Source organism: Cyprinodon tularosa, unplaced genomic scaffold, assembly GCF_016077235.1.
Source record: "Cyprinodon tularosa strain WSP-4 unplaced genomic scaffold, ASM1607723v1 ctg288, whole genome shotgun sequence".
Taxonomy (NCBI): domain Eukaryota; kingdom Metazoa; phylum Chordata; class Actinopteri; order Cyprinodontiformes; family Cyprinodontidae; genus Cyprinodon; species Cyprinodon tularosa.
The window spans coordinates 467,067-487,610 of NW_024038994.1; the positions used below are offsets into that span (position 1 = coordinate 467,067).

Sequence of the window (20,544 nt, forward strand, 5' to 3'; positions counted from 1 at the left end):
TACTTTTACCAAAAAGCATGTGGTTGGCAACTGCACACACAGAGCAGAAATTAACATCAGTGAAATTAAAGGCCTCCCTGTGCCAGTAAAGTTACCTTCAGTTAAATATAATGTACCTATACACAATTCTCTGTGTAGGGGAAATATTCTTTATGCAAGTAGGGAAGCATATGTCTGCTAGATTATGGAAAAAAAGCCCCAGTGGAAAGGTGAAATCTCCCTACACAGTTTAGCAACAAACTAGTGCAAACTATCTTTTACAAGCGCACATTTGAAGCTAGGTATGCATCTTAAAGGAGAAGTCTGTTTAGCAAAGAATGATCAATGGATCGTTATCTATACCAAAAACTAATACGTTCACTGTGATTTGAGGAATTTAGTGTTAATCTGTAAAACATGTATTTTGTTGCAATCACTGAGTCTGGGAGCGGCCATTTTTGCCCAGATATTGTAGCCCCTCCCTCCTGCCATCTTCCAGCAGTGACGTCACGGTGCGGTAAGCCTAGCGCCATTCTCCCTGCTTTCCAAGCTAAATCAATGGGAACTACTAGACACATCTGCAATCAACAACAATTATTGAAGATTTCCAGAGGACTTCACCATTGAAATTTACCAGAGCTATAGTGAAACTGACAATGCCCACGTGCATGGCAGCTGGATGCTGGAATACATCGGGTAAAAGTGAAAAAAAAGAGTTATTCCACCTTTCTGATTCCTGATCCTCCACGGACGGGTTGGTCGTTGGATCGCCAACTTGAAGAGGGAGGATTTGCCATCGAACTTCTGGCCAGAGAAAAAGCCCGTAATATGTAGCCAACATTTGGAAGAAGAATGTTTTCAAGATGACTTGGATAATAGCGCGTTGTGACAAACACCAGATACAGCACTGGGACTTGATCAACAGCCGATACCGCACCGTGACGTCACTAACCAGTAGGTGGCAGTAGTGTTCTTTGACAAACATGGATGCCTCCAGTAAAGCACATTCACATGAAAATTACTCTGAATTAAAAACACTGATCATTTATTGAACAGGATGGAATAATTTCATATTTAAAGTATTTTCAGAAGTTTTTATTTGGAATATGACTGAACTTTTCCTTTTACAAGGTGGTTTGATCCATATTGACTTTATTAAACCACACCAGAGATTTGTTGGCTTCACATCCATACTATAGGACTACTGTCCAACCACACCACAAAGTTGCTTTGTTTGATTGAGGTCTGCTGAATGTAGAGGTCACTGGCGTACTTTCAATTTATCGTCATGTTTGAGAAACCAGCTTTGAGATTATTTAATATTATAGCCACGGTGCATTATTTAGCTTAAAGCAGTCGTCAAAAGACAGGTGCATTATGGTCATGAAAGGATGGACTACTCTGCAGCACTGTTCATCTTTAAACAAGGAAAGAAAAAGCTTGCTTGGTACTAAGAGACTCAAAGTGCAAAGAAAGTATCCCTCAAACTCCTGTACCTCCAATACTAGGAGGAACCTTTATTATAATCATTGCAAACAAAGCTTTAATTACTAAGTTTAATTTACTAAGTTGGTTTAATCTTGTTTTGGTCATCCTTTTTAACCTGATAATCACTTTTTGTGTGAATTTGGCTTTTGCATATGATTCACTGGTGGAAAACCTTTGTTTCAGCTTCACAATAAAGTGGTTTGGCTGTAATTTGTTGCTAACCTCAAACATTAGATGGCGCTGCTTCCTTTTCTCTGCAAACCTGTTTGCCATCGAACTTCTGGCCAGAGAAAAAACCCGTAATATGTAGCCAACATTTGGAAGAAGAATGTTTTCAAGATGACTTGGATAATAGCGCGTTGTGACAAACACCAGATACAGCACTGGGACTTGATCAACAGCCGATACCGCACCGTGACGTCACTAACCAGTAGGTGGCAGTAGTGTTCTTTGACAAACATGGATGCCTCCAGTAAAGCACATTCACATGAAAATTACTTTTAATTAAAAACACTGATCATTTATTGAACAGGATGGAATAATTTCATATTTAAGGTACTTTCAGAAGTTTGAATTCTGAATATGAGCGAACTTTTCCTTTAGAGGTAAGGATGTCTCCATTAACAGCTAAAAACACCTAAAATAACTGGTGAGTTACTGCAACATATAATTTCTTTCCTTTGGGATTAATAAAGTAAGACTATAATTGAAATGAATTCAACATCTTAAACATCATCAGGAGTTATATCACTACTATTTTAAAGCATCTTTTTGAATCTTAAGATTTTCTTACCAAAATATGAAGCACAAGATTTACTGACCAAATTGGGGTTTTTATTAGACCATTTAAAATGAAGCACTAGATTCATCAACTGAGCTGAAGTACTTGATTAGTTTAGACTGTTACCATGGGGATAATGCTTGGCTAAAATAGATCTTACATTTTTGACACAGAGATCAGCAACTTGTTGGTCAGATCAATAATCGTAATAAGAAGAGGATCAGCCTTAAGGTGGACATTTCATCAGTGTTTCAGCTGTCATATATATATAACAGAATTTCTCCAGTGGACTAAAGTGCACTGATGCTGAGTGACAGTGAAACATGCAGCTCTAAAATGATGCTTTAAGCTGTGGCATCAGGATTTTTCTCCCCTCCACAATAAATGAGATCTTCCTCCAGTGTTCCAGTTTCAGCGGCTTTAGAGGATCAGGGGGAAACACTCATTCAGATGCATATGCAGCTCTTCTCTGTTTCTAAAAAAATAAGTTCCCCTTTACTTGTCAGGAGTTGTTCTGTCATAAAAACCTGAAAACAACCTCTGCTATTAAACTGAACATTTGTCTTTTGGTCTCAATCCTTTATCAAAGGAGCCATAACCTGGTATTTTATTAATAAAAATCCTTTTTTTCAGAGAGTAAGTACACACAAGAGTTTGACTTATATGCATGTGCGTTTATGTAATTCCCCAAGTTCCTGGGGCCCCATAAAACTCTCTATACATGTATTGTTAATACAACTATTCCTTAATTGTGCACATTAATTATGTGCACAATTAAGAAGTCTAATCTGCCCTTAAGTGTGTGAATGGTCGGTCAGTCAAATGGCAAAGCTTCCTGGATGGGAAGCAAAACGTCTTCAAACTTGGAAAACAAGTCCAGTGGATTGTTTTGATTTTTTTTGGAATAACTACGACCTGGATGACTGAAAATCTTCACCAGCATATTTTTCATGTGAAGGATATCGAATGGTCTTGCTCCTGAAATGGGCTTTATAAATAAACTTTTACCGATAAATCAAACTCTTGCTAAATCCGGTTGGGAGGAACGCACAAGCATGTTTTTGAAAAAAAAAATAGAGGGCAATCCAGCGCAGTCATCTTCATTTTGCTTCCACCTTCCACCTCTGGTTGACGCGCTGGCATCTACATCACTGCTTTTCACTGGTCCGAAAAATTTCTGTATACAGGCTAACACATCTGGCAAGTTTTTTTACAGGAGTTCGTAAATTCCCAAGTCTTGTGACAATTAAGGTCCAGCCAAGACCTTTTATGCAGCCACAGTATTGAGAACGAACTTTATAGTAAAATCATTTACTGGGGTGGGGGTGCGCTTTTGGCCAGGGGGGCGTTGTGGGGGGGCATGCGGCGCTCGCGTCCGGTCCGCGGCGGATGCGCGTGGGCCCCGGCCGTAGGCGGGGCCTCCTGGGTGGTGCGGTCGCGGTGGGTGTTGCGGCCGGTCGCCGGGGCTTGGTGCCGGGGGGCGGGGCGTGTTTCGGTGCTCTGTGGGGCTGGGACGTTTCGGTCGGTGCCGTGGGGGGGCCGGTGTTCGGTGCCCAGCCCTACTTCAGGGTGGCCGGCTGCCGGCGGGGCCCGTGGACTCGTCCCCCGTGGCTCCCCGGGGGCTACTTCGTGGCTGTCTCTCCTCCTCCCTTGGTGGGGGTCTGATTTCCGGGGCTGGACCCTCCTTGGTGCCTTCGCTCTTGGGGTCCCTTTGGGCGCCTGGGGCTTTGGGTCTCCCGGCGCTGGACTCAGTGCTCTGGGGGGTGTGCCTCTCCAGCTCTCCACCACCACTATTGAGAACTCATGCTCTTCCTCAACACTGAAGTCCTCAGACATTTTTCTTTCGTTGTTTCTTTCTTTGCACAGGTAAACAGCACATTTCTTCTTCTACGCTTGCATTATCGGCAGAGCAGACGCTGAATGCGCACTTTCATCTGGTTTGGTCTGCCGCGGTTTCCGTAGCGTCGTGAACGCGCTTTTAGGAAATCCTATACACTACTGTTTATGCTCTAAAAACATTCTAAATGACTTCGTTTCGAGTAAATTATGGACGCTACCCACTCAGGACACTTGGAATACATTGGACGAGCAGTATGGAGGAATATTGACACGTTTTTTGTGGACTTTTATGGACCTTTCTGCCTCGGGCGCCATAGACCTCCATTATTTGAATGTCAGCAGACAGCAAGAAGCCTCCCAGATCTCCAGATGCATTTGAGATATCAAAAAAGTACTCCAGAGTGTTGTTCAGCATGGGGGTGAGTAGAAAATGAAGGCTAATCATGTTTTGGGTGTACTATTCCTTTAAGTTGCAAATGAACCCAGTCAGAACTGGCACCTCAAATTGTCACATCATTGTCTTTGTTTAAAAGAAATAGGGAAAACCTTACAGCAACAGTGTCCACTGATGTAATGCTGCTCTTACCTCTTCTTATTTTCTACTTCTGTAGGAGAAATGTAACCTGACAACAGCCAGATGCATGTCTAGCTCCGCCTAGCTCCACTCACATACATCTGGGAACCCGCTCATTGAAAGTGATTTCCCAAACCGAATTTATGGTCTGTCCAATCAGGACGCAGGGTGGGTGTGTCCTGGAGTGGAGAAGCGACCGTGAGATTCCAACAACAATGGCGGCTCGCATTGAGGAAGCAAGCGTTAGCATTGATGCTGCTATTTCTTCTGTGTTGTCCAATCTATCTGATATTGTTTCATTAAAAGAACATCAGAGAACGGCTTTGAAGGCTTTTGTTGGTGGAAACGATGTTTTCGCCCTTCTCCCGACCGGATTTGGCAAGAGCTTGATCTACCAAATGGCTCCTCCTCTCACAGCGTCACGGGTTAGCTTCGGTGTGAGTGGTTGAAATAGCACGTCAATAAAGATGACAGACAAGTGGCTTATCCAATCATATGCAAGGAGTTTTGATAAGGCCCAGCCTTCAGTAAAGGCAATTCCTATTGCGGGTTCCCAGATGTATGTGAGTGGAGCTAGGCGGAGCGAGACATGCATCTGGCTGTTGTCAGGTTAGGAGAAATGACCTGTACTGGCACATCACGGCTTTAGACAAAATTAAAATCAAAATTTTGAACGTCCAATTGCTTCATCTGTAAATGAATACATATAAAAAATAGATTTTACAGAAAACAATATTGTTTGGCAGGAAATATTTACAAGTTTTCATGCAAACACAATTACAGGTGCTGGTCATAAAATTAGAATATCATGAAAAAGTTGATTGATTTCAGTAATTCCATTTAAAAAGTGAAACTTGTATATTATATTCATACATTACATACAAACTCATATTTCAGATGTTTATTTTGTTTAATTTTGATGATTACAAATGACAACAAATGAAAATCTCAAATTCATCATATCAGAAAATTAGAATATTGTGAAAAGGTTCAAAATTGATGGCCCCTGGTGCCACACTCTAATCAGCTAATTAACTCAAACCACCTGCAAAAGCCTTTAAATGGTCTTTCAGTCTAGTTCTATAGGCTACACAATCATGGGGAAGACTGCTGACTTGACAGTTGTCCAAAAGACGACCATCGACACCTTGCACAAGGAGGGCAAGACACAAAAGGTCATCGCTAAAGAGGCTGGCTGTTCACAGAGCTCAGTGTCCAAGCACATTAATAGAGAGGCGAAGGGAAGGAAAAGATGTGGTCGAAAAAAGTGTACAAGCAAGAGAGATAACCGCACCCTGGAGAGGATTGTGAAACAAAACCCCTTCAAAAATGTGGGGGAGATTCACAAAGAGTGGACTGCAGCTGGAGTGAGTGCTTCAAGAACCACCACACACAGACGTATGAAAGACATGGGTTTCTGCTGTCGCATTCCTTGTGTCAAGCCACTCTTGAACCACAGACAGCGTCAGAAGCGTCTAAAGAGAAACAGGACTGGACTGCTGGTGAGTGGTCCAAAGTCATGTTCTCTGATGAAAGTAAATTTTGCATTTCCTTTGGAAATCAAGGTCCCAGAGTCTGGAGGAAAAGAAGAGAGGCACTTCATCCACGTTGCTTGAAGTCCAGTGTAAAGTTTCCACAGTCAGTGATGGTTTGGGGTGCCATGTCATCTGCTGGTGTTGGTCCATTGTGTTTTCTGAGGTCCAGGGTCAACGCAGCCACAAACCAGGAAGTTTTAGAGCACTTCATGCTTCCTGCAGCTGACCAACTTTTTGGAGATGCAGATTTCATTTTCCAACAGGACTTGGCACCTGCACACAGTGCCAAAGCTACCAGTACCTGGTTGAAGGACCATGGTATCCCTGTTCTTAATTGGCCAGCAAACTCTCCTGACCTTAACCCCATAGAAAATCTATGGGGTATTGTGAAGAAGAAGATGCAATACACCAGACCCAACAATTCAGAAGAGCTAAAAGCCACTATTAGAGCAACCTGGGCTATCATAACACCTGAGCAGTGCCACAGACTGATCGACTCCATGCCACGCCGCATTGCTGCAGTAATACAGGCCAAAGGAGGCCCAACTAAATACTGAGTGCTGTACATGCTCATACTTTTCATGTTCATACTTTTCAGTTGGCCAACATTTCTATAAATCCTTTGTTTTTATTGGTCTTCAGTAATATTCTAATTTTCTGATATGATGAATTTGAGATTTTCATTTGTTGTCATTTGTAATCATCAAAATTAAACAAAATAAACATCTGAAATATATGAGTTTGTATGTAATGTATGAATATAATATACAAGTTTCACTTTTTAAATGGAATTACTGAAATCAATCAACTTTTTCATGATATTCTAATTTTATGACCAGCACCTGTATACAGCCATAAATAAGCCAAGGAGTCTTTGAGTCTACATGGGAAAGTGAATTCTTGCACAGTCTTGCAAGGACTGGTCTGACTGATTATCAGACTCTGTCCTTCATCACGCAGTAAAAGCTCGGCTGCCTAGTAGAGGTCATAAAGCAACATCTGCCAGGAGAATCCATGCTTTCTACCTCCTACCATCCCCCCATCTCTACCCTCCAACCCTCCTGTCCAGCTCTGGATTAGAGCTGGCCTAACACCCCCCCCATCCCCAACAGCATGCCACTCTGGAAGGATTAAATCCTACAGAAGGCACACTACTGTCATACATTAACCTGCGGTCGCACGCCTTTTGTGCAAAGGACGCCCGTGACAAACGTCAAGCGAGAGTCGAACATGACGGGAGGAATTTATCCTGTTCGTGTGCAACATGTATTTCAGAAGAAGTCAAACGAGTCTGGATGCTGAAAGAGAAACGCCTTCGCTCGTCAGACAGACGCTGACATTGATTGATAAATGGATTCACGAAGAAACAGTTGTTTGCACCTGTACAGATTTGTTTGTATGTGTGTTGACTCATGGAAGAGGAAGCTATTTATTTTCATTTTACCTCTGTGATGCGTAAAAACCTCTGCTGTTACAATATCTTTCCCTGCAGATTGATGGACTGACATTCACAAGGTTTTTATGACATAGACACATGAACATGGCATCTTTCAGCAAACAGCCAAACTGGCGTTATGATCAAAGAACTTGCCTTTCTGCGTACAGTATAAGGACAGCTCCTCTAAGCGCAAAACTGCGACTAATCTGAGGCTTTGCCAAGAAGCCATGAATCATTCGACTCGGTGAGACCGAGCTCCCCGTAGACATGGGTGATCTTAAAAATGCAATCTTATCAACACCGGCAGCCTCATGCAATGCTTTGTTCCAATAAAATCACATGCATCATTCTGTCAGTTGGAGCTAAAGCAGCAGGAGGAGGAGGGAGGGGAGGAGAGACTGTGTTCTTAGCAGCAGCAACAGTTGGCTGCCTGTCGACTGAGAGGAAAAGAGTTATCTGCCGCGCAGAGACACAACATTCATGCTTGAATCAGACAATTGGAGTTAAAATAAAATATAAAAAAGGAGGAGGCAGAGGAGATGGGGGAGAGGAAAAGGTTAGAGATAAAACCAGAAAGCCATGAGGCTGGAAGGATGCCTGGCAACTGGTGGCAGACAGAGAAAAGCATTAATAAACCAACCTAAAGGGAGGTAAACACACACTGACACAACGCCGCCAGATCAACACTGTCACTCACTGGAGTCGTCCGAGTCGTATCCCTCCACGTCCGGCTCCTCGTCCCTCCTAACGGCCTGCAAGGAGGCGGAGGCTCCGGCGCACGCCCGCTCAGGGCTGTCCTCATTGGGGCGATCACTTTCAGCGGTGGCGGTGGTCGAGGAGGCGGCAGCCGTAGAGGTGGAGAGGGCAGGGCGCAGGGGCCCGACGTTGCCCGCTTGCTGGGGCGCAGCAGGGGGGAGGCCCCGCGGGTAACGGGGGAAGTAGTCAGAGATCTGCTTGATAGGCTGGATGGGACCAGGGCACACGTCAATGGCCATGTGTTCTTGGATGCTGATGGTGGGTTTCTCGCCTTTGCGTTGTGTCATGCATGCGGTCCAGCCCGGAGCTTACTCCCAAAACAAAGAAAATAAAGAAACTAAAAGGATGTAGAGTGAGCTGCCCGGAATGCTCTGTCCTCCACCTGCTTTTCTAAAGAAGGTGGCTGTTCTTCTGGGTGGGCAGGTGCAGGTGATGCTGGTCTACATGGAGTTCCTGAGGGTGATGCAGCTGCGTCTCCCAGAGTCTGTCCTCAGACCCAGACCATGCTGTCTGCCAGCCTCTCACATACTACTATCTACCCTCCTGCTCTCTGCTTTTCCTATACCCCCACACTCTGCCCACGTCTGCGCCGCCTATCTGAGAGAGACGGAGCTGAGAGAGACTGCCGAGCATGTGTGTGAGGGAGAGGGAAGGGATTAGAGAGGAAGGAGGGAGGGATCAGCTGATGTCACTGCCTAGCAACCGAGTGGTAAACAGGAACTGTCAGCTGAGGTGCTTAATTATGATATTAACCTCATCCATCTGTCAGTGGGAGGGAACGTCCACAGCCCTGCCACATATGCACACGTTGGAATGAATAAGTGCGGTCAGCTGGCTGCCCCTGCAATCTACTTTTTGGGGGGGTTTTATCTTATGTTGCTTTTTTCATGTGAATCCAAACAGATTAAAAACAGGTTTGAAAAAGTTTCACTTCCAGGAAGATTTTTCAAATCAGAATCTGAGGAATAGTGTTGAGTTTGAGGTTTTATACACAGGGTTCGTACACCTTTTCCAAAGTCAAAATCAAGCACTTTTCAAGCACTTTCAAGATCCATTTCAAAACTTTTTCCAGCACCTTACACCACCACCAGTTGTCGGCCGGAACCAGTTTTGCGCGGATGACCGCCGGGGTGTGGGGGGCATTACTCCTCTGCCATGGCGTAGTAATATAACCAACCAGAGGGTGTCGCAATTCAGTATTATCAGCCGTAGAGTTATCAATGCTGTTTTAAGGTCTGGGCCTGTCAATGAATTAAAACTTTGGTTTTTTTTCTTTTTGTTTTTTTGGGAACGTTGGCGAGGCGGTAGCGTGAGTTTGGCGAGGCTGCGGGAAACATTGCAATACTAACATTACATTATCACACCGTACTCTCAGTCACTCAGTAACTTAGCCTGTGAATTCCTAGCTAGCAGTTAATAGCGTAAACAAATAGGCGCTAACGTTAACGTGTTCTAGGCTACTTCAGTTGGCTTACTTAAAAAGTCTATGACTTACCCTTCATGTGACTCGACAGCGCAGACTCGCCCATTGTGAAAAGCTGCACATCTTTTTTGCAGACTTTACAAGAGGCAACTCGTGGGGTTTGTCCCCGTTTAATCCATAATTTGTATTTTTCATCTTCCAGCCAACGTTCATTGAAACGACAACCTCCCGGCATGGTGCAGTAGTGGTTTCATGGGGGCGGAGTCACACGTGGAAACAGACTGGCAGATCACAGTCACACATAAGAGAGCAGGTTTCATTTTCGGGCTCTCCAACATTTTATTTCTCCATTTAATAAACACACGATTCTACGGAGCCCCTCTGATGACATGGTCAAAAAAAAATTTTAATGCGCGATAAGTATAATGTGCGCACGAAATACTCACTAATAATATTAATATCATTCCTGGACAACCTGGTAAGCAAATCGAGCGCGCCTTCTCTAAGGTCTAAGGCACGCTCGATTTGCTTACCCAGTCGGTCTCCGCCAGTCACAAGACATTTGTTGCTAAGACGCCATTTTAGGTGGAAAAGGCGTAGTGTAAACAACCGCAGCATAGCTAAACGAAGGACTAAAGGCCTGTTTACATAGCAGCCTGTCCAAGATAAGTCATTACAGTTAACATAAGCCTGAAAACAGGGCCGGATTTATTGATATTATTATTAAGTATTTTGTGCGCACGTTACACTTATTGCGTGGCCGCAAAGTAGTATTTCGTGTGCACGATAAACTTATTGCGTCGCCACAAAAGTGCGCACGAAATACTACTTTGTGGCCACAATTAAAAATTTTTTTTGACCATGTCATCAGAGGGGCTCCATACGATTCAGTTAGATAGGTATTTGTTGCGAAAGAAATAGTTACAATTTCAAGCATTTTCAAGCATTTCATCCAAAATATAAGCACTTTTAAAACCTTGAAAACACAACGTCAAAATTCAAGCATTTTCAAGGATTTCCAGCACCCGTATGAACCCTGTATACAGAAGCCCAACAAAGCCTTGTTTTTGTTTTGAAAACATGGAAAGGGGAACAGACGAATGGGTCCAACCCTTTGGAATGGAGGTTTTTTGGCTTGTTTTGTTACACTTCAATATCGCATACCCTTCTACCCGCCAATTTATGCTTCTGACGCATAGCCACCGTCAAATCTGTCAACCATCATCACGCACCTCAAAAAATCCTGACTACGCGTCGGATGTTCGCTAACCGCGCAGACAAAAAGCAGCTGTGATTGGTCCTTGGTATGCCTTTCCGGCTGTCTGTGTGGTCGTCTTTCTGGATTTTTAAAAACCAAGGAACAACTACAATGGACAACTACGACGAAAGGTTAACCGTGGAGGTTCGGAAGTACAACCACTTGTACGATGCCTCAGAGAAATTATAGAAAGATGCCAAAGTCTGCCGAAGTTCTCGCGAGTTCTCGAATAGGCTCCCCCTTGCGCTTTGGCGGGAAACTGCTGTGCGTCCCTAGAAATTCCAAAACGACGGTGCAGAAGCATACCAGAAAAACTGGTTTGCGACCAGGACCGACCGACATTTTATGTGTGCGGTTGCAAAAGTCTAATCTGCCCTTAAGTGTCTGAAAGGTTGGTGAGTCAATTGAAAAAGCTTCCTGGATGGGAAGCGAAACGTCTTTGTTTTTTAAAAAGAAATAGAGGGCAATCCAGAGCAGTCATCTTCATTTTGCTTCCACCTTCCACCTCTGGTTGACGCTCTGGCGTCTACGTCACTGCTTTTCACTGGTCCTAAAAATTTCAAGATGTATTTACGGGAGTTTGTAAATTCCCAAGTCTTGTGACAATGAAGTACCAGCCAAGACCTTTTATGCAGGCACAGTGTTGAGAACGAACTTTATAGTAAAATCATTTCAAATATGCTTACAAAACACTGCAAACATCAGCAATCACTAAACTCCAAACATTTCCTTTCGATCACTTACATTCGATATTCGATACATTTCTGACAGAAGCTTAATAGTTTAGAAATGGTAACATAGAGGCAAGAAAACAACAAACCGTTAAATAAATAAATCGACTGATCAAAGTTAGACGACCTTTACAGCATTACAGGTGTACCTGTTGGCACCGGGGGGGGGGGGATTTACCATTAGGCAATACTAGGCAGTTGCCTAGGGCCCCAAATTGCTGGGGGCCCCATAGAACATATATGGTTAATACAACTATTCCTTATTTGTGTACATTAATTATGTTTTGATAAAAATCTTTTCGCTAAAATGCCATCAGAACGCTGATAATATTCAGTGTGTCTCAGCCCCCCCCCTTCAGTGTCCACCATATTGGATCAGTCCATTTGCTGCACATGTTCAGAAAGGTCCAAACAGACAGCAGCAAACCATTTGAAAACAAACCATGCAAAGAGCAGTGTTGCCAACTTAGCGCTTTAGTCGCTATATTTAGCCACTTTTCAGACCCCTCTAGAACTTTGATTTCTAAAAAGCTCCTAGCGCCAAATCTAGCGACTTTTTTCTGCTACTGGAGACTTTGGAGACAACATCTAAAAGCAGCGAACTCTGCTCTCCAGAGCAAGTAGATTGGTAACCCCGCCTCCTGCTCTCCTCTATCTTGTCTGCTGTCATGATTCATGCAGCTATTATTTCATCCAAATGAAAAATGGAGAACAGATAAGCAGATCATGGCTTGTCTACAGTGAAAAGAAGGACTGGGTTATTTACTTTGGCCTTTTTGGAAACACAGGAAGGAGCAATCAGCTAAGTGAGCTTAGTGCTTGGAAAAAATCTTTCATTCCTTTAGAGACAGCATGAAAAGTCAGCTGAGTACAAAACATAGAGAGGAAAACAAGAAGAAAAGGGACAAGAAGAGAGGGACACAACCTAGAACAGATAATGGATGTCTATTCTATTAACATTTCTCTATCTGTAGAATGCATCTGTTTTATGTGTTCTCAATTCAGAGGACCCCTACCTGTCTTTACCTAGGGCCCCAAATTTCCTAAATCCGCCCCTGGTCAGCAATCCAACATAATCTGACACTGCAAAAAATCTAAGTCAATTTTCCCTAAAATAAGCATTTTTTTCCTTGAATTGAGGAGGGAGGTGAAACATTTACCAATGGAATTACACAATTTGCATTTAAAATAAGAAAAAAAATACTGCATTATTTCAAGTGCATAATATCCAATTATCTCAAATAAAGGTAAATACACTTAATTTAAGAAATATTTACTTATTTCTAGATTGTTTTTGCAGCGCATGCTGCTGATAGATTTATTTTAAGGTTGACGTCATATGATTTATATCATCGACGTTTAAGTCTCTAGCAGAAGTATTCTGTATAAAATGAGATGTGTTGGAGATGAGAAATCCTTGTTAGGAAGGAACAGAACAACAAAATGAAAAGTAGGCGACGGAATGGGTTTAGATGGTGACAAACAATTGTAAGGCTTGATTTCTCTCAATTTCTTTAATCTCTCCTTTGTCACCAAACGTTTAACTCAAAGATTCAATCTTTTTTTACACCAATAAATACATCAACACATTTGTTCACTCTTCCATTCAAGGACCACAGAGTCATTTCCACTTCCCAGTGCACCAATTATACACACTGATGTTATCACACATTTTATAATTACTTACCATCTGCTCTGAACTTTTATGTCAGGCCTTCAGGGTGGATGCTCCAGGCTGAAACAACACAGCAATGCTGAAGCAACACTAGCTGTTGTACAATGTACCTGACATGGGCGACCCCAGGTCAAGAAGTATCAGTTTGATTGTTCTCATGTTTATGCATTTAAATTATTTACCAAACCAAAAACTCTGACAAACATCAGTTTCCCTCCCTGCAGGTTTAGAAAGAATGTCTCCTGTTACTTATTCACCAACACATCAAACAGGTTTGCAGAGAACAGAGGAAGCAGCGCCATCTTGTGTTTGAGGTTAGCAACAAATTACAGCCAAACCACATTATTAAGGTTTTCCACCAGTGAATCATATGCAAAAGCCAAATTCACACAAACAGTGATTATCAGGATGACCAAAACAAGATTAAACCAAATTAGTAAATTAAACTTAGTAATTAAAGCTTTGTTTGCAATGATTATAATAAAGGTTCCTCCTAGTATTGGAGGTACAGGAGTTTGAGGGATACTTTCTTTGCACTTTGAGTCTCTTAGTACCAAGCAAGCTTTTTCTTTCCTTGTTTAAACATGAACAGTTCTGCAGACTACATCCTTTTATGACCACAATGCACCTGTCTTTTGACGACTGCTTTAAGCAAAATAATGCACCGTGGCTATAATGTCAAATCATCTCAAAGCTCGTTTCTCAAACATGACGATAAATTGAAAGTACGCCAGTGACCTCTACATTCAGCAGACCTCAATAAAACAAAGCAACTTTGTGGTGTGGTTGGACAGTAGTCCTATAGTATGGATGTGAAGCCAACAAATCTCTGGTGTGGTTTAATAAAGTCAATATGGATCAAACCACCTTGTAAAAGGAAAAGTTCAGTCATATTCCAAATAAAAACTTCTGAAAATACTTTAAATATGAAATTATTCCATCCTGTTCAATAAATGATCAGTGTTTTTAATTCAGAGTAATTTCCATGTGAATGTGCTTTACTGGAGGCATCCATGTTTGTCAAAGAACACTACTGCCACCTACTGGTTAGTGACGTCACGGTGCGGTATCGGCTGTTGATCAAGTCCCAGTGCTGTATCTGGTGTTTGTCACAACGCACTATTATCCAAGTCATCTTGAAAACATTCTTCTTCCAAATGTTGGCTACATATTACGGGTTTTTTCTCTGGCCAGAAGTTCGATGGCAAATCCTCCCTCTTCAAGTTGGCGATCCAACGACCAACCCGTCCGTGGAGGATCAGGAATCAGAAAGGTGGAATAACTCTTTTTTTCACTTTTACCCGATGTATTCCAGCATCCAGCTGCCATGCACGTGGGCATTGTCAGTTTCACTATAGCTCTGGTGAATTTCAATGGTGAAGTCCTCTGGAAATCTTCAATAATTGTTGTTGATTGCAGATGTGTCTAGTAGTTCCCATTGATTTAGCTTGGCGGAAAATCCTTAATTTGAGTGGATAAACAAGATTATTTGCCAATGGAATAAGTAGTTTTTACCGTTAAAATAAGATAATTAGATAATATGCACTTAAAATAAAACAATGTAGTTGAATTTTCATATTTTAAATGTAAATTGTCTGGTTCCATTGGCAAAATGTCTCTTTTACGCCCTCAGTTCACGAACTTATGCAGTTATTTTAAGAAAAAAATGACTTATCTAGATTTCAAATTTTTCTAGTGCAAATATCCTGAGAATAACAATCTATATAAAAAAAAACAGCATGTCTCCTTTTGAAAATGAGATAAATGTTTTCTGAACAAGAGGTCAAAGGATGCTCTGCAGCTCCAGCTGCAGACGAACCCTGCGTAAATAGGAGAGGTAATGAGGCTGACCTTTTCAATAATTCTTCTTCACAGCGGCATCAAACTCTATACTTGTTTTTGTGTGATTTTCACTTACTTGGATTTAAAAAATTAAAAAAACCTGGTGGGATGATCTTTAAAACCTTCAAGATTTTTATCCAAACCTAAATTCACTACAGATGTCATAAAACAATCAATAGCATGTTTAAAATCTTTTTTTAGGTATGAAAACATGGTGCACGGAGAGCTGAATTAATGTCTAAAACCTGCATACAGTACTAAGAGGACATAGACTGCTCCTTGCTGCCTAAATACCTAATGCAGCAATAGGACCCTATGCTTAGATTTAAGGCAAATCTCCTAATTAATATGAATATTTAAAGTCAATGTTGCTCAGAGATTCTATTTCAGCTTTATTATTTTTTATAATGCTGCCCTCTGCTGTTAGAAATAGAAAAATGCATCTCTTACAGACTATAGAGAGACAATAATTTATTCTTTCTACAATCTCCTCTTCTAAGAAATAGACAAACAAAAACCGTTACAAGGACAGTGGGCTTTAATTAGGGCCACCAACATTGATAATTTAACAAATTAAACAATAACAAGTTTTCTTTAGGCTGACAAGCACATAACTGCCTTTAAAATGATAGATTTTAGATATCTATGTTTAATTGTTTCTGATGTTCAGGCCCAGGGCAGACGTGGGGCCCTGAACCCGCCCCCTCACTGGAAAAAAATCGCAAGCTAGTCATTTTTTCTTAAAATAAGTGCATTTGTTCTTGAATTAAGGAAGTAAAAGAGACATTTTGACAATGGAACAAGATAATTTCAATTTAAAATAAGAAAACACAAATGCATTGTCTTATTTCCAGTGCATTTTATCTAATTATCTTACTTTAAGAGTAAAAATATTCATTCCATTGGCAAACTAAGGATAAATTACTTATTTTTTGGTCGTTTTTCCAGTGTAAGAGAGACATTTTGCCAATGGAACAAGACAATTTACATTTAAAATGAGAAAAAAAAATATGGCATTGTCTTATGTCAAGTGCATATCATCTAATTATCTTATTTTAAGGGTAAAAGTACTCATTCCATTGGCAATTCTAGATTGTTTTTCCAGGGCTCCATCTATGGCCAGCAACATTTTTTTTTCTTTTTTATTGCTTGCCAAATAAAAAGTATTATAATTAAATTACATAAAATCCTTTCCTATAATTATTTTCTTCTAATTATCCACTGCAGTGCTGGGAAAGCACCTCCACCTGGCATTTCTATCTTTGCTAAATGAACTTATAATTAAGACCGGACCTACAGATACTGTTATTTTGAGACACAAATAAGAAAATCTTCGGTAATTTTATTTTAAAACAAGCATTTTATTTTCATATTTCTCTTAATTTGAGACACTGACAAGTTAAATGCCATCTTAAAATGTGAATTTTCAGCTAAATTTAAGCCCTCTGAACACATCCTTATTTCTAGATTTAAAAATCTTAAATCAAGATTTCATGCAGAAAACTTGACTTGTTTTAAGGATCTTTCCCTTGGATTTAGTTGTTATTTTTCTAGATTTCAGACAACCCTTTTTTGCAGCCAGTGACATGTCAACAATCAGACTGTGGTGGTCCATTATCCTGCTCGAGTGCTTTCCAGCAAGCTAAATGTTCATGGATTTATTAGCAATTATATTGTTTACAAGACACCTTGGAAAATGTAAAACCTTTAACATGTTTTAAGAGGTTGAGATGTTTTCAATTTGATGCCATGACTACCAAATTAAAAAGTGGCAAATATTTTAACATGTAAATATTTCAATGTTAATTTACAGGCGTGGAATAAATACATATAAATCTAACTTTTTCTTCCTAAATAGATAAAGTAGAGGTTACTTAAAATTGAATAAAATAAAATAAAAATATTATATATTTTATATATATATATTTATATGGACTTCAGTGGTTAGAATAGAATGCAGTAGAATATACTTCCTTGTCCCCTAGTAAAATTTGTCAAGTTGCCCTTTGTTTACTATAACAGATAAATAGACATCCTTTTAATTTTCCACATAATTGTTCACTTTTAGACGTAAACTTACTCGTATTCCGTCCACCATCTACTGAAATGGTTCTGTTTTCATCCAGTGTTACACTGGCAGGAATTAAACTTGTCTGTTATCCAATACTCTGTTTTTCTATGGAGTTTGTTTAGTGCAAGAGATGACATGACATTTGTTTTGCCTTTGCTTGCCTTTTGACCCAAACACCAGGCCACTTTGACATTTGTTTGATTGCTGGTCAATTCTCTATGAAGACCAAATGGGGTCATGCAAACAAAAGCGTTCCCAGTATTACTTCAAGCACGGCAGATATATTGTTGACTGTAAGCAGTACTAGGAGTGATATCCAGACTTCCCTCTAACCAGAGACCTCCTCCAGCTGGGGACAGCCTGAGGCATTCCAACGCCAGCAGAGAGACATGGTCGCTTCAGCGTTTTCTGGGACATCCCCAGGGCTTCATTCCAGTAGGACGTGATGGTTTCAACAAACCGATTCAGTGTACGCATTACAACAGCAGCCACACGGAGCTGTCTGTTGATGTCCTGCTCCCTCACTTGTCTCCCTTTTCCAGTTGAGACTGTTGGGATCTGGAGGCTTTGTCCACTTTCTCCACCAGAGAATCTCCTGGGGGCATGAGCTGACTGCAACAACTGTCTTCCATCTGCTCCTCAGGAAGCCCTATTTAAGGAGGAGGAGGCTAACACTTCCCTGCCAAAGTGTTTGCCAGTAATGGTAGAGCTAGACCTGAGCCAAACAACCAGATCTGAATCTCTGACTTTTGTGAACCTGCCTGACCCTGTTTCTCTCTGCCTCACAGATTGAGTCCTGTCTGAAGACCTGAAATCCTGGAGAGTAATCTCTGTCTGGAATCTGCCTGCCTGCACTCAGTGAAATCCTGGAGAGTAATCTCTGTCTGGAATCTGCCTGCCTGCACTCAGTGAAATCCTGGAGAGTAATCTCTGTCTGGAATCTGCCTGCCTGCACTCAGTGAAATCCTGGAGAGTAATCTCTGTCTGGAATCTGCCTGCCTGCACTCAGTGAAATCCTGGAGAGTAATCTCTGTCTGGAATCTGCCTGCCTGCACTCAGTGAAATCCTGGAGAGTGAACTCTGTCTGGAATCTGCCTGCCTGCACTCAGTGAAATCCTGGAGAGTGAACTCTGTCTGGAATCTGCCTGCCTGCACTCAGTGAAATCCTGGAGAGTGAACTCTGTCTGGAATCTGCCTGCCTGCACTCAGTGAAATCCTGGAGAGTGAACTCTGTCTGGAATCTGCCTGCCTGCACTCAGTGAAATCCTGGAGAGTGAACTCTGTCTGGAATCTGCCTGCCTGCACTCAGTGAAATCCTGGAGAGTGAACTCTGTCTGGAATCTGCCTGCCTGCACTCAGTGAAATCCTGGAGAGTGAACTCTGTCTGGAATCTGCCTGCCTGCACTCAGTGAAATCCTGGAGAGTGAACTCTGTCTGGAATCTGCCTGCCTGAACTCAGTGAAATCCTGGAGAGTGAACTCTGTCTGGAATCTGCCTGCCTGCACTCAGTGAAATCCTGGAGAGTGAACTCTGTCTGGAATCTGCCTGCCTGCACTCAGTGAAATCCTGGAGAGTGAACTCTGTCTGGAATCTGCCTGCCTGCACTCAGTGAAATCCTGGAGAGTGAACTCTGTCTGGAATCTGCCTGCCTGCACTCAGTGAAATCCTGGAGAGTTAACTCTGTCTGGAATCTGCCTGCCTGCACTCAGTGAAATCCTGGAGAGTGAACTCTGTCTGGAATCTGCCTGCCTGCACTCAATGAAATCCTGGAGAGTGAACTCTGTCTGGAATCTGCCTGCCTGCACTCAGTGAAATCCTGGAGAGTGAACTCTGTCTGGAATCTGCCTGCCTGCACTCAGTGAAATCCTGGAGAGTGAACTCTGTCTGGAATCTGCCTGCCTGCACTCAGTGAAATCCTGGAGAGTAATCTCTGTCTGGAATCTGCCTGCCTGCACTCAGTGAAATCCTGGAGAGTGAACTCTGTCTGGAATCTGCCTGCCTGCACTCAGTGAAATCCTGGAGAGTGAACTCTGTCTGGAATCTGCCTGCCTGCACTCAGTGAAATCCTGGAGAGTGAACTCTGTCTGGAATCTGCCTGCCTGCACTCAGTGAAATCCTGGAGAGTGAACTCTGTCTGGAATCTGCCTGCCTGCACTCAGTGAAATCCTGGAGAGTAATCTCTGTCTGGAATCTGCCTGCCTGCACTCAGTGAAATCCTGGAGAGTAATCTCTGTCTGGAATCTGCCTGCCTGCACTCAGTGAAATCCTGGAGAGTAATCTCTGTCTGGAATCTGCCTGCCTGCACTCAGTGAAATCCTGGAGAGTGAACTCTGTCTGGAATCTGCCTGCCTGCACTCAGTGAAATCCTGGAGAGTGAACTCTGTCTGGAATCTGCCTGCCTGCACTCAGTGAAATCCTGGAGAGTAATCTCTGTCTGGAATCTGCCTGCCTGCACTCAGTGAAATCCTGGAGAGTAATCTCTGTCTGGAATCTGCCTGCCTGCACTCAGTGAAATCCTGGAGAGTGAACTCTGTCTGGAATCTGCCTGCCTGCACTCAGTGAAATCCTGGAGAGTGAACTCTGTCTGGAATCTGCCTGCCTGCACTCAGTGAAATCCTGGAGAGTGAACTCTGTCTGGAATCTGCCTGCCTGCACTCAGTGAAATCCTGGAGAGTGAACTCTGTCTGGAATCTGCCTGCCTGCACTCAGTGAAATCCTGGAGAGTAATCTCTGTCTGGAATCTGCCTGCCTGCACTCAGTGAAATCCTGGAGAGTAATCTCTGTCTGGAATCTGCCTGCCTGCACTCAGTGAAATCCTGGAGAGTGAACTCTGTCTGGAATCTGCCTGCCTGCACTCAGTGAAATCCTGGAGAGTGAACTCTGTCTGGAATCTGCCTGCCTGCACTCAGTGAAATCATGGAGAGTGAACTCTGTCTGGAATCTGCCTGCCTGCACTCAGTGAAATCCTGGAGAGTGAACTCTGTCTGGAATCTGCCTGCCTGCACTCAGTGAAATCCTGGAGAGTGAACTCTGTCTGGAATCTGCCTGCCTGCACTCAGTGAAATCCTGGAGAGTGAACTCTGTCTGGAATCTGCCTGCCTGCACTCAGTGAAATCCTGGAGAGTGAACTCTGTCTGGAATCTGCCTGCCTGCA

At 42.4% G+C, this 20,544-nt stretch overlaps 1 protein-coding gene across 2 annotated transcripts in view; it reads right to left on the bottom strand.

Annotated features, from left to right (window-relative positions):
- Positions 1-8,725, bottom strand: part of doc2b (double C2-like domains, beta) — a 291,024-nt gene extending 282,299 nt beyond the window's left edge. For both annotated transcript variants that reach the window (XM_038290765.1, XM_038290764.1), the window contains exon 1: positions 8,332-8,725. In XM_038290765.1, coding sequence (XP_038146693.1) covers positions 8,332-8,677 — 346 coding nt within the window. In that variant the 5' untranslated portion in view covers positions 8,678-8,725. The remainder of the gene's footprint in view (positions 1-8,331) is intronic.
- Between the last annotated feature and the right edge of the window lie 11,819 nt (positions 8,726-20,544).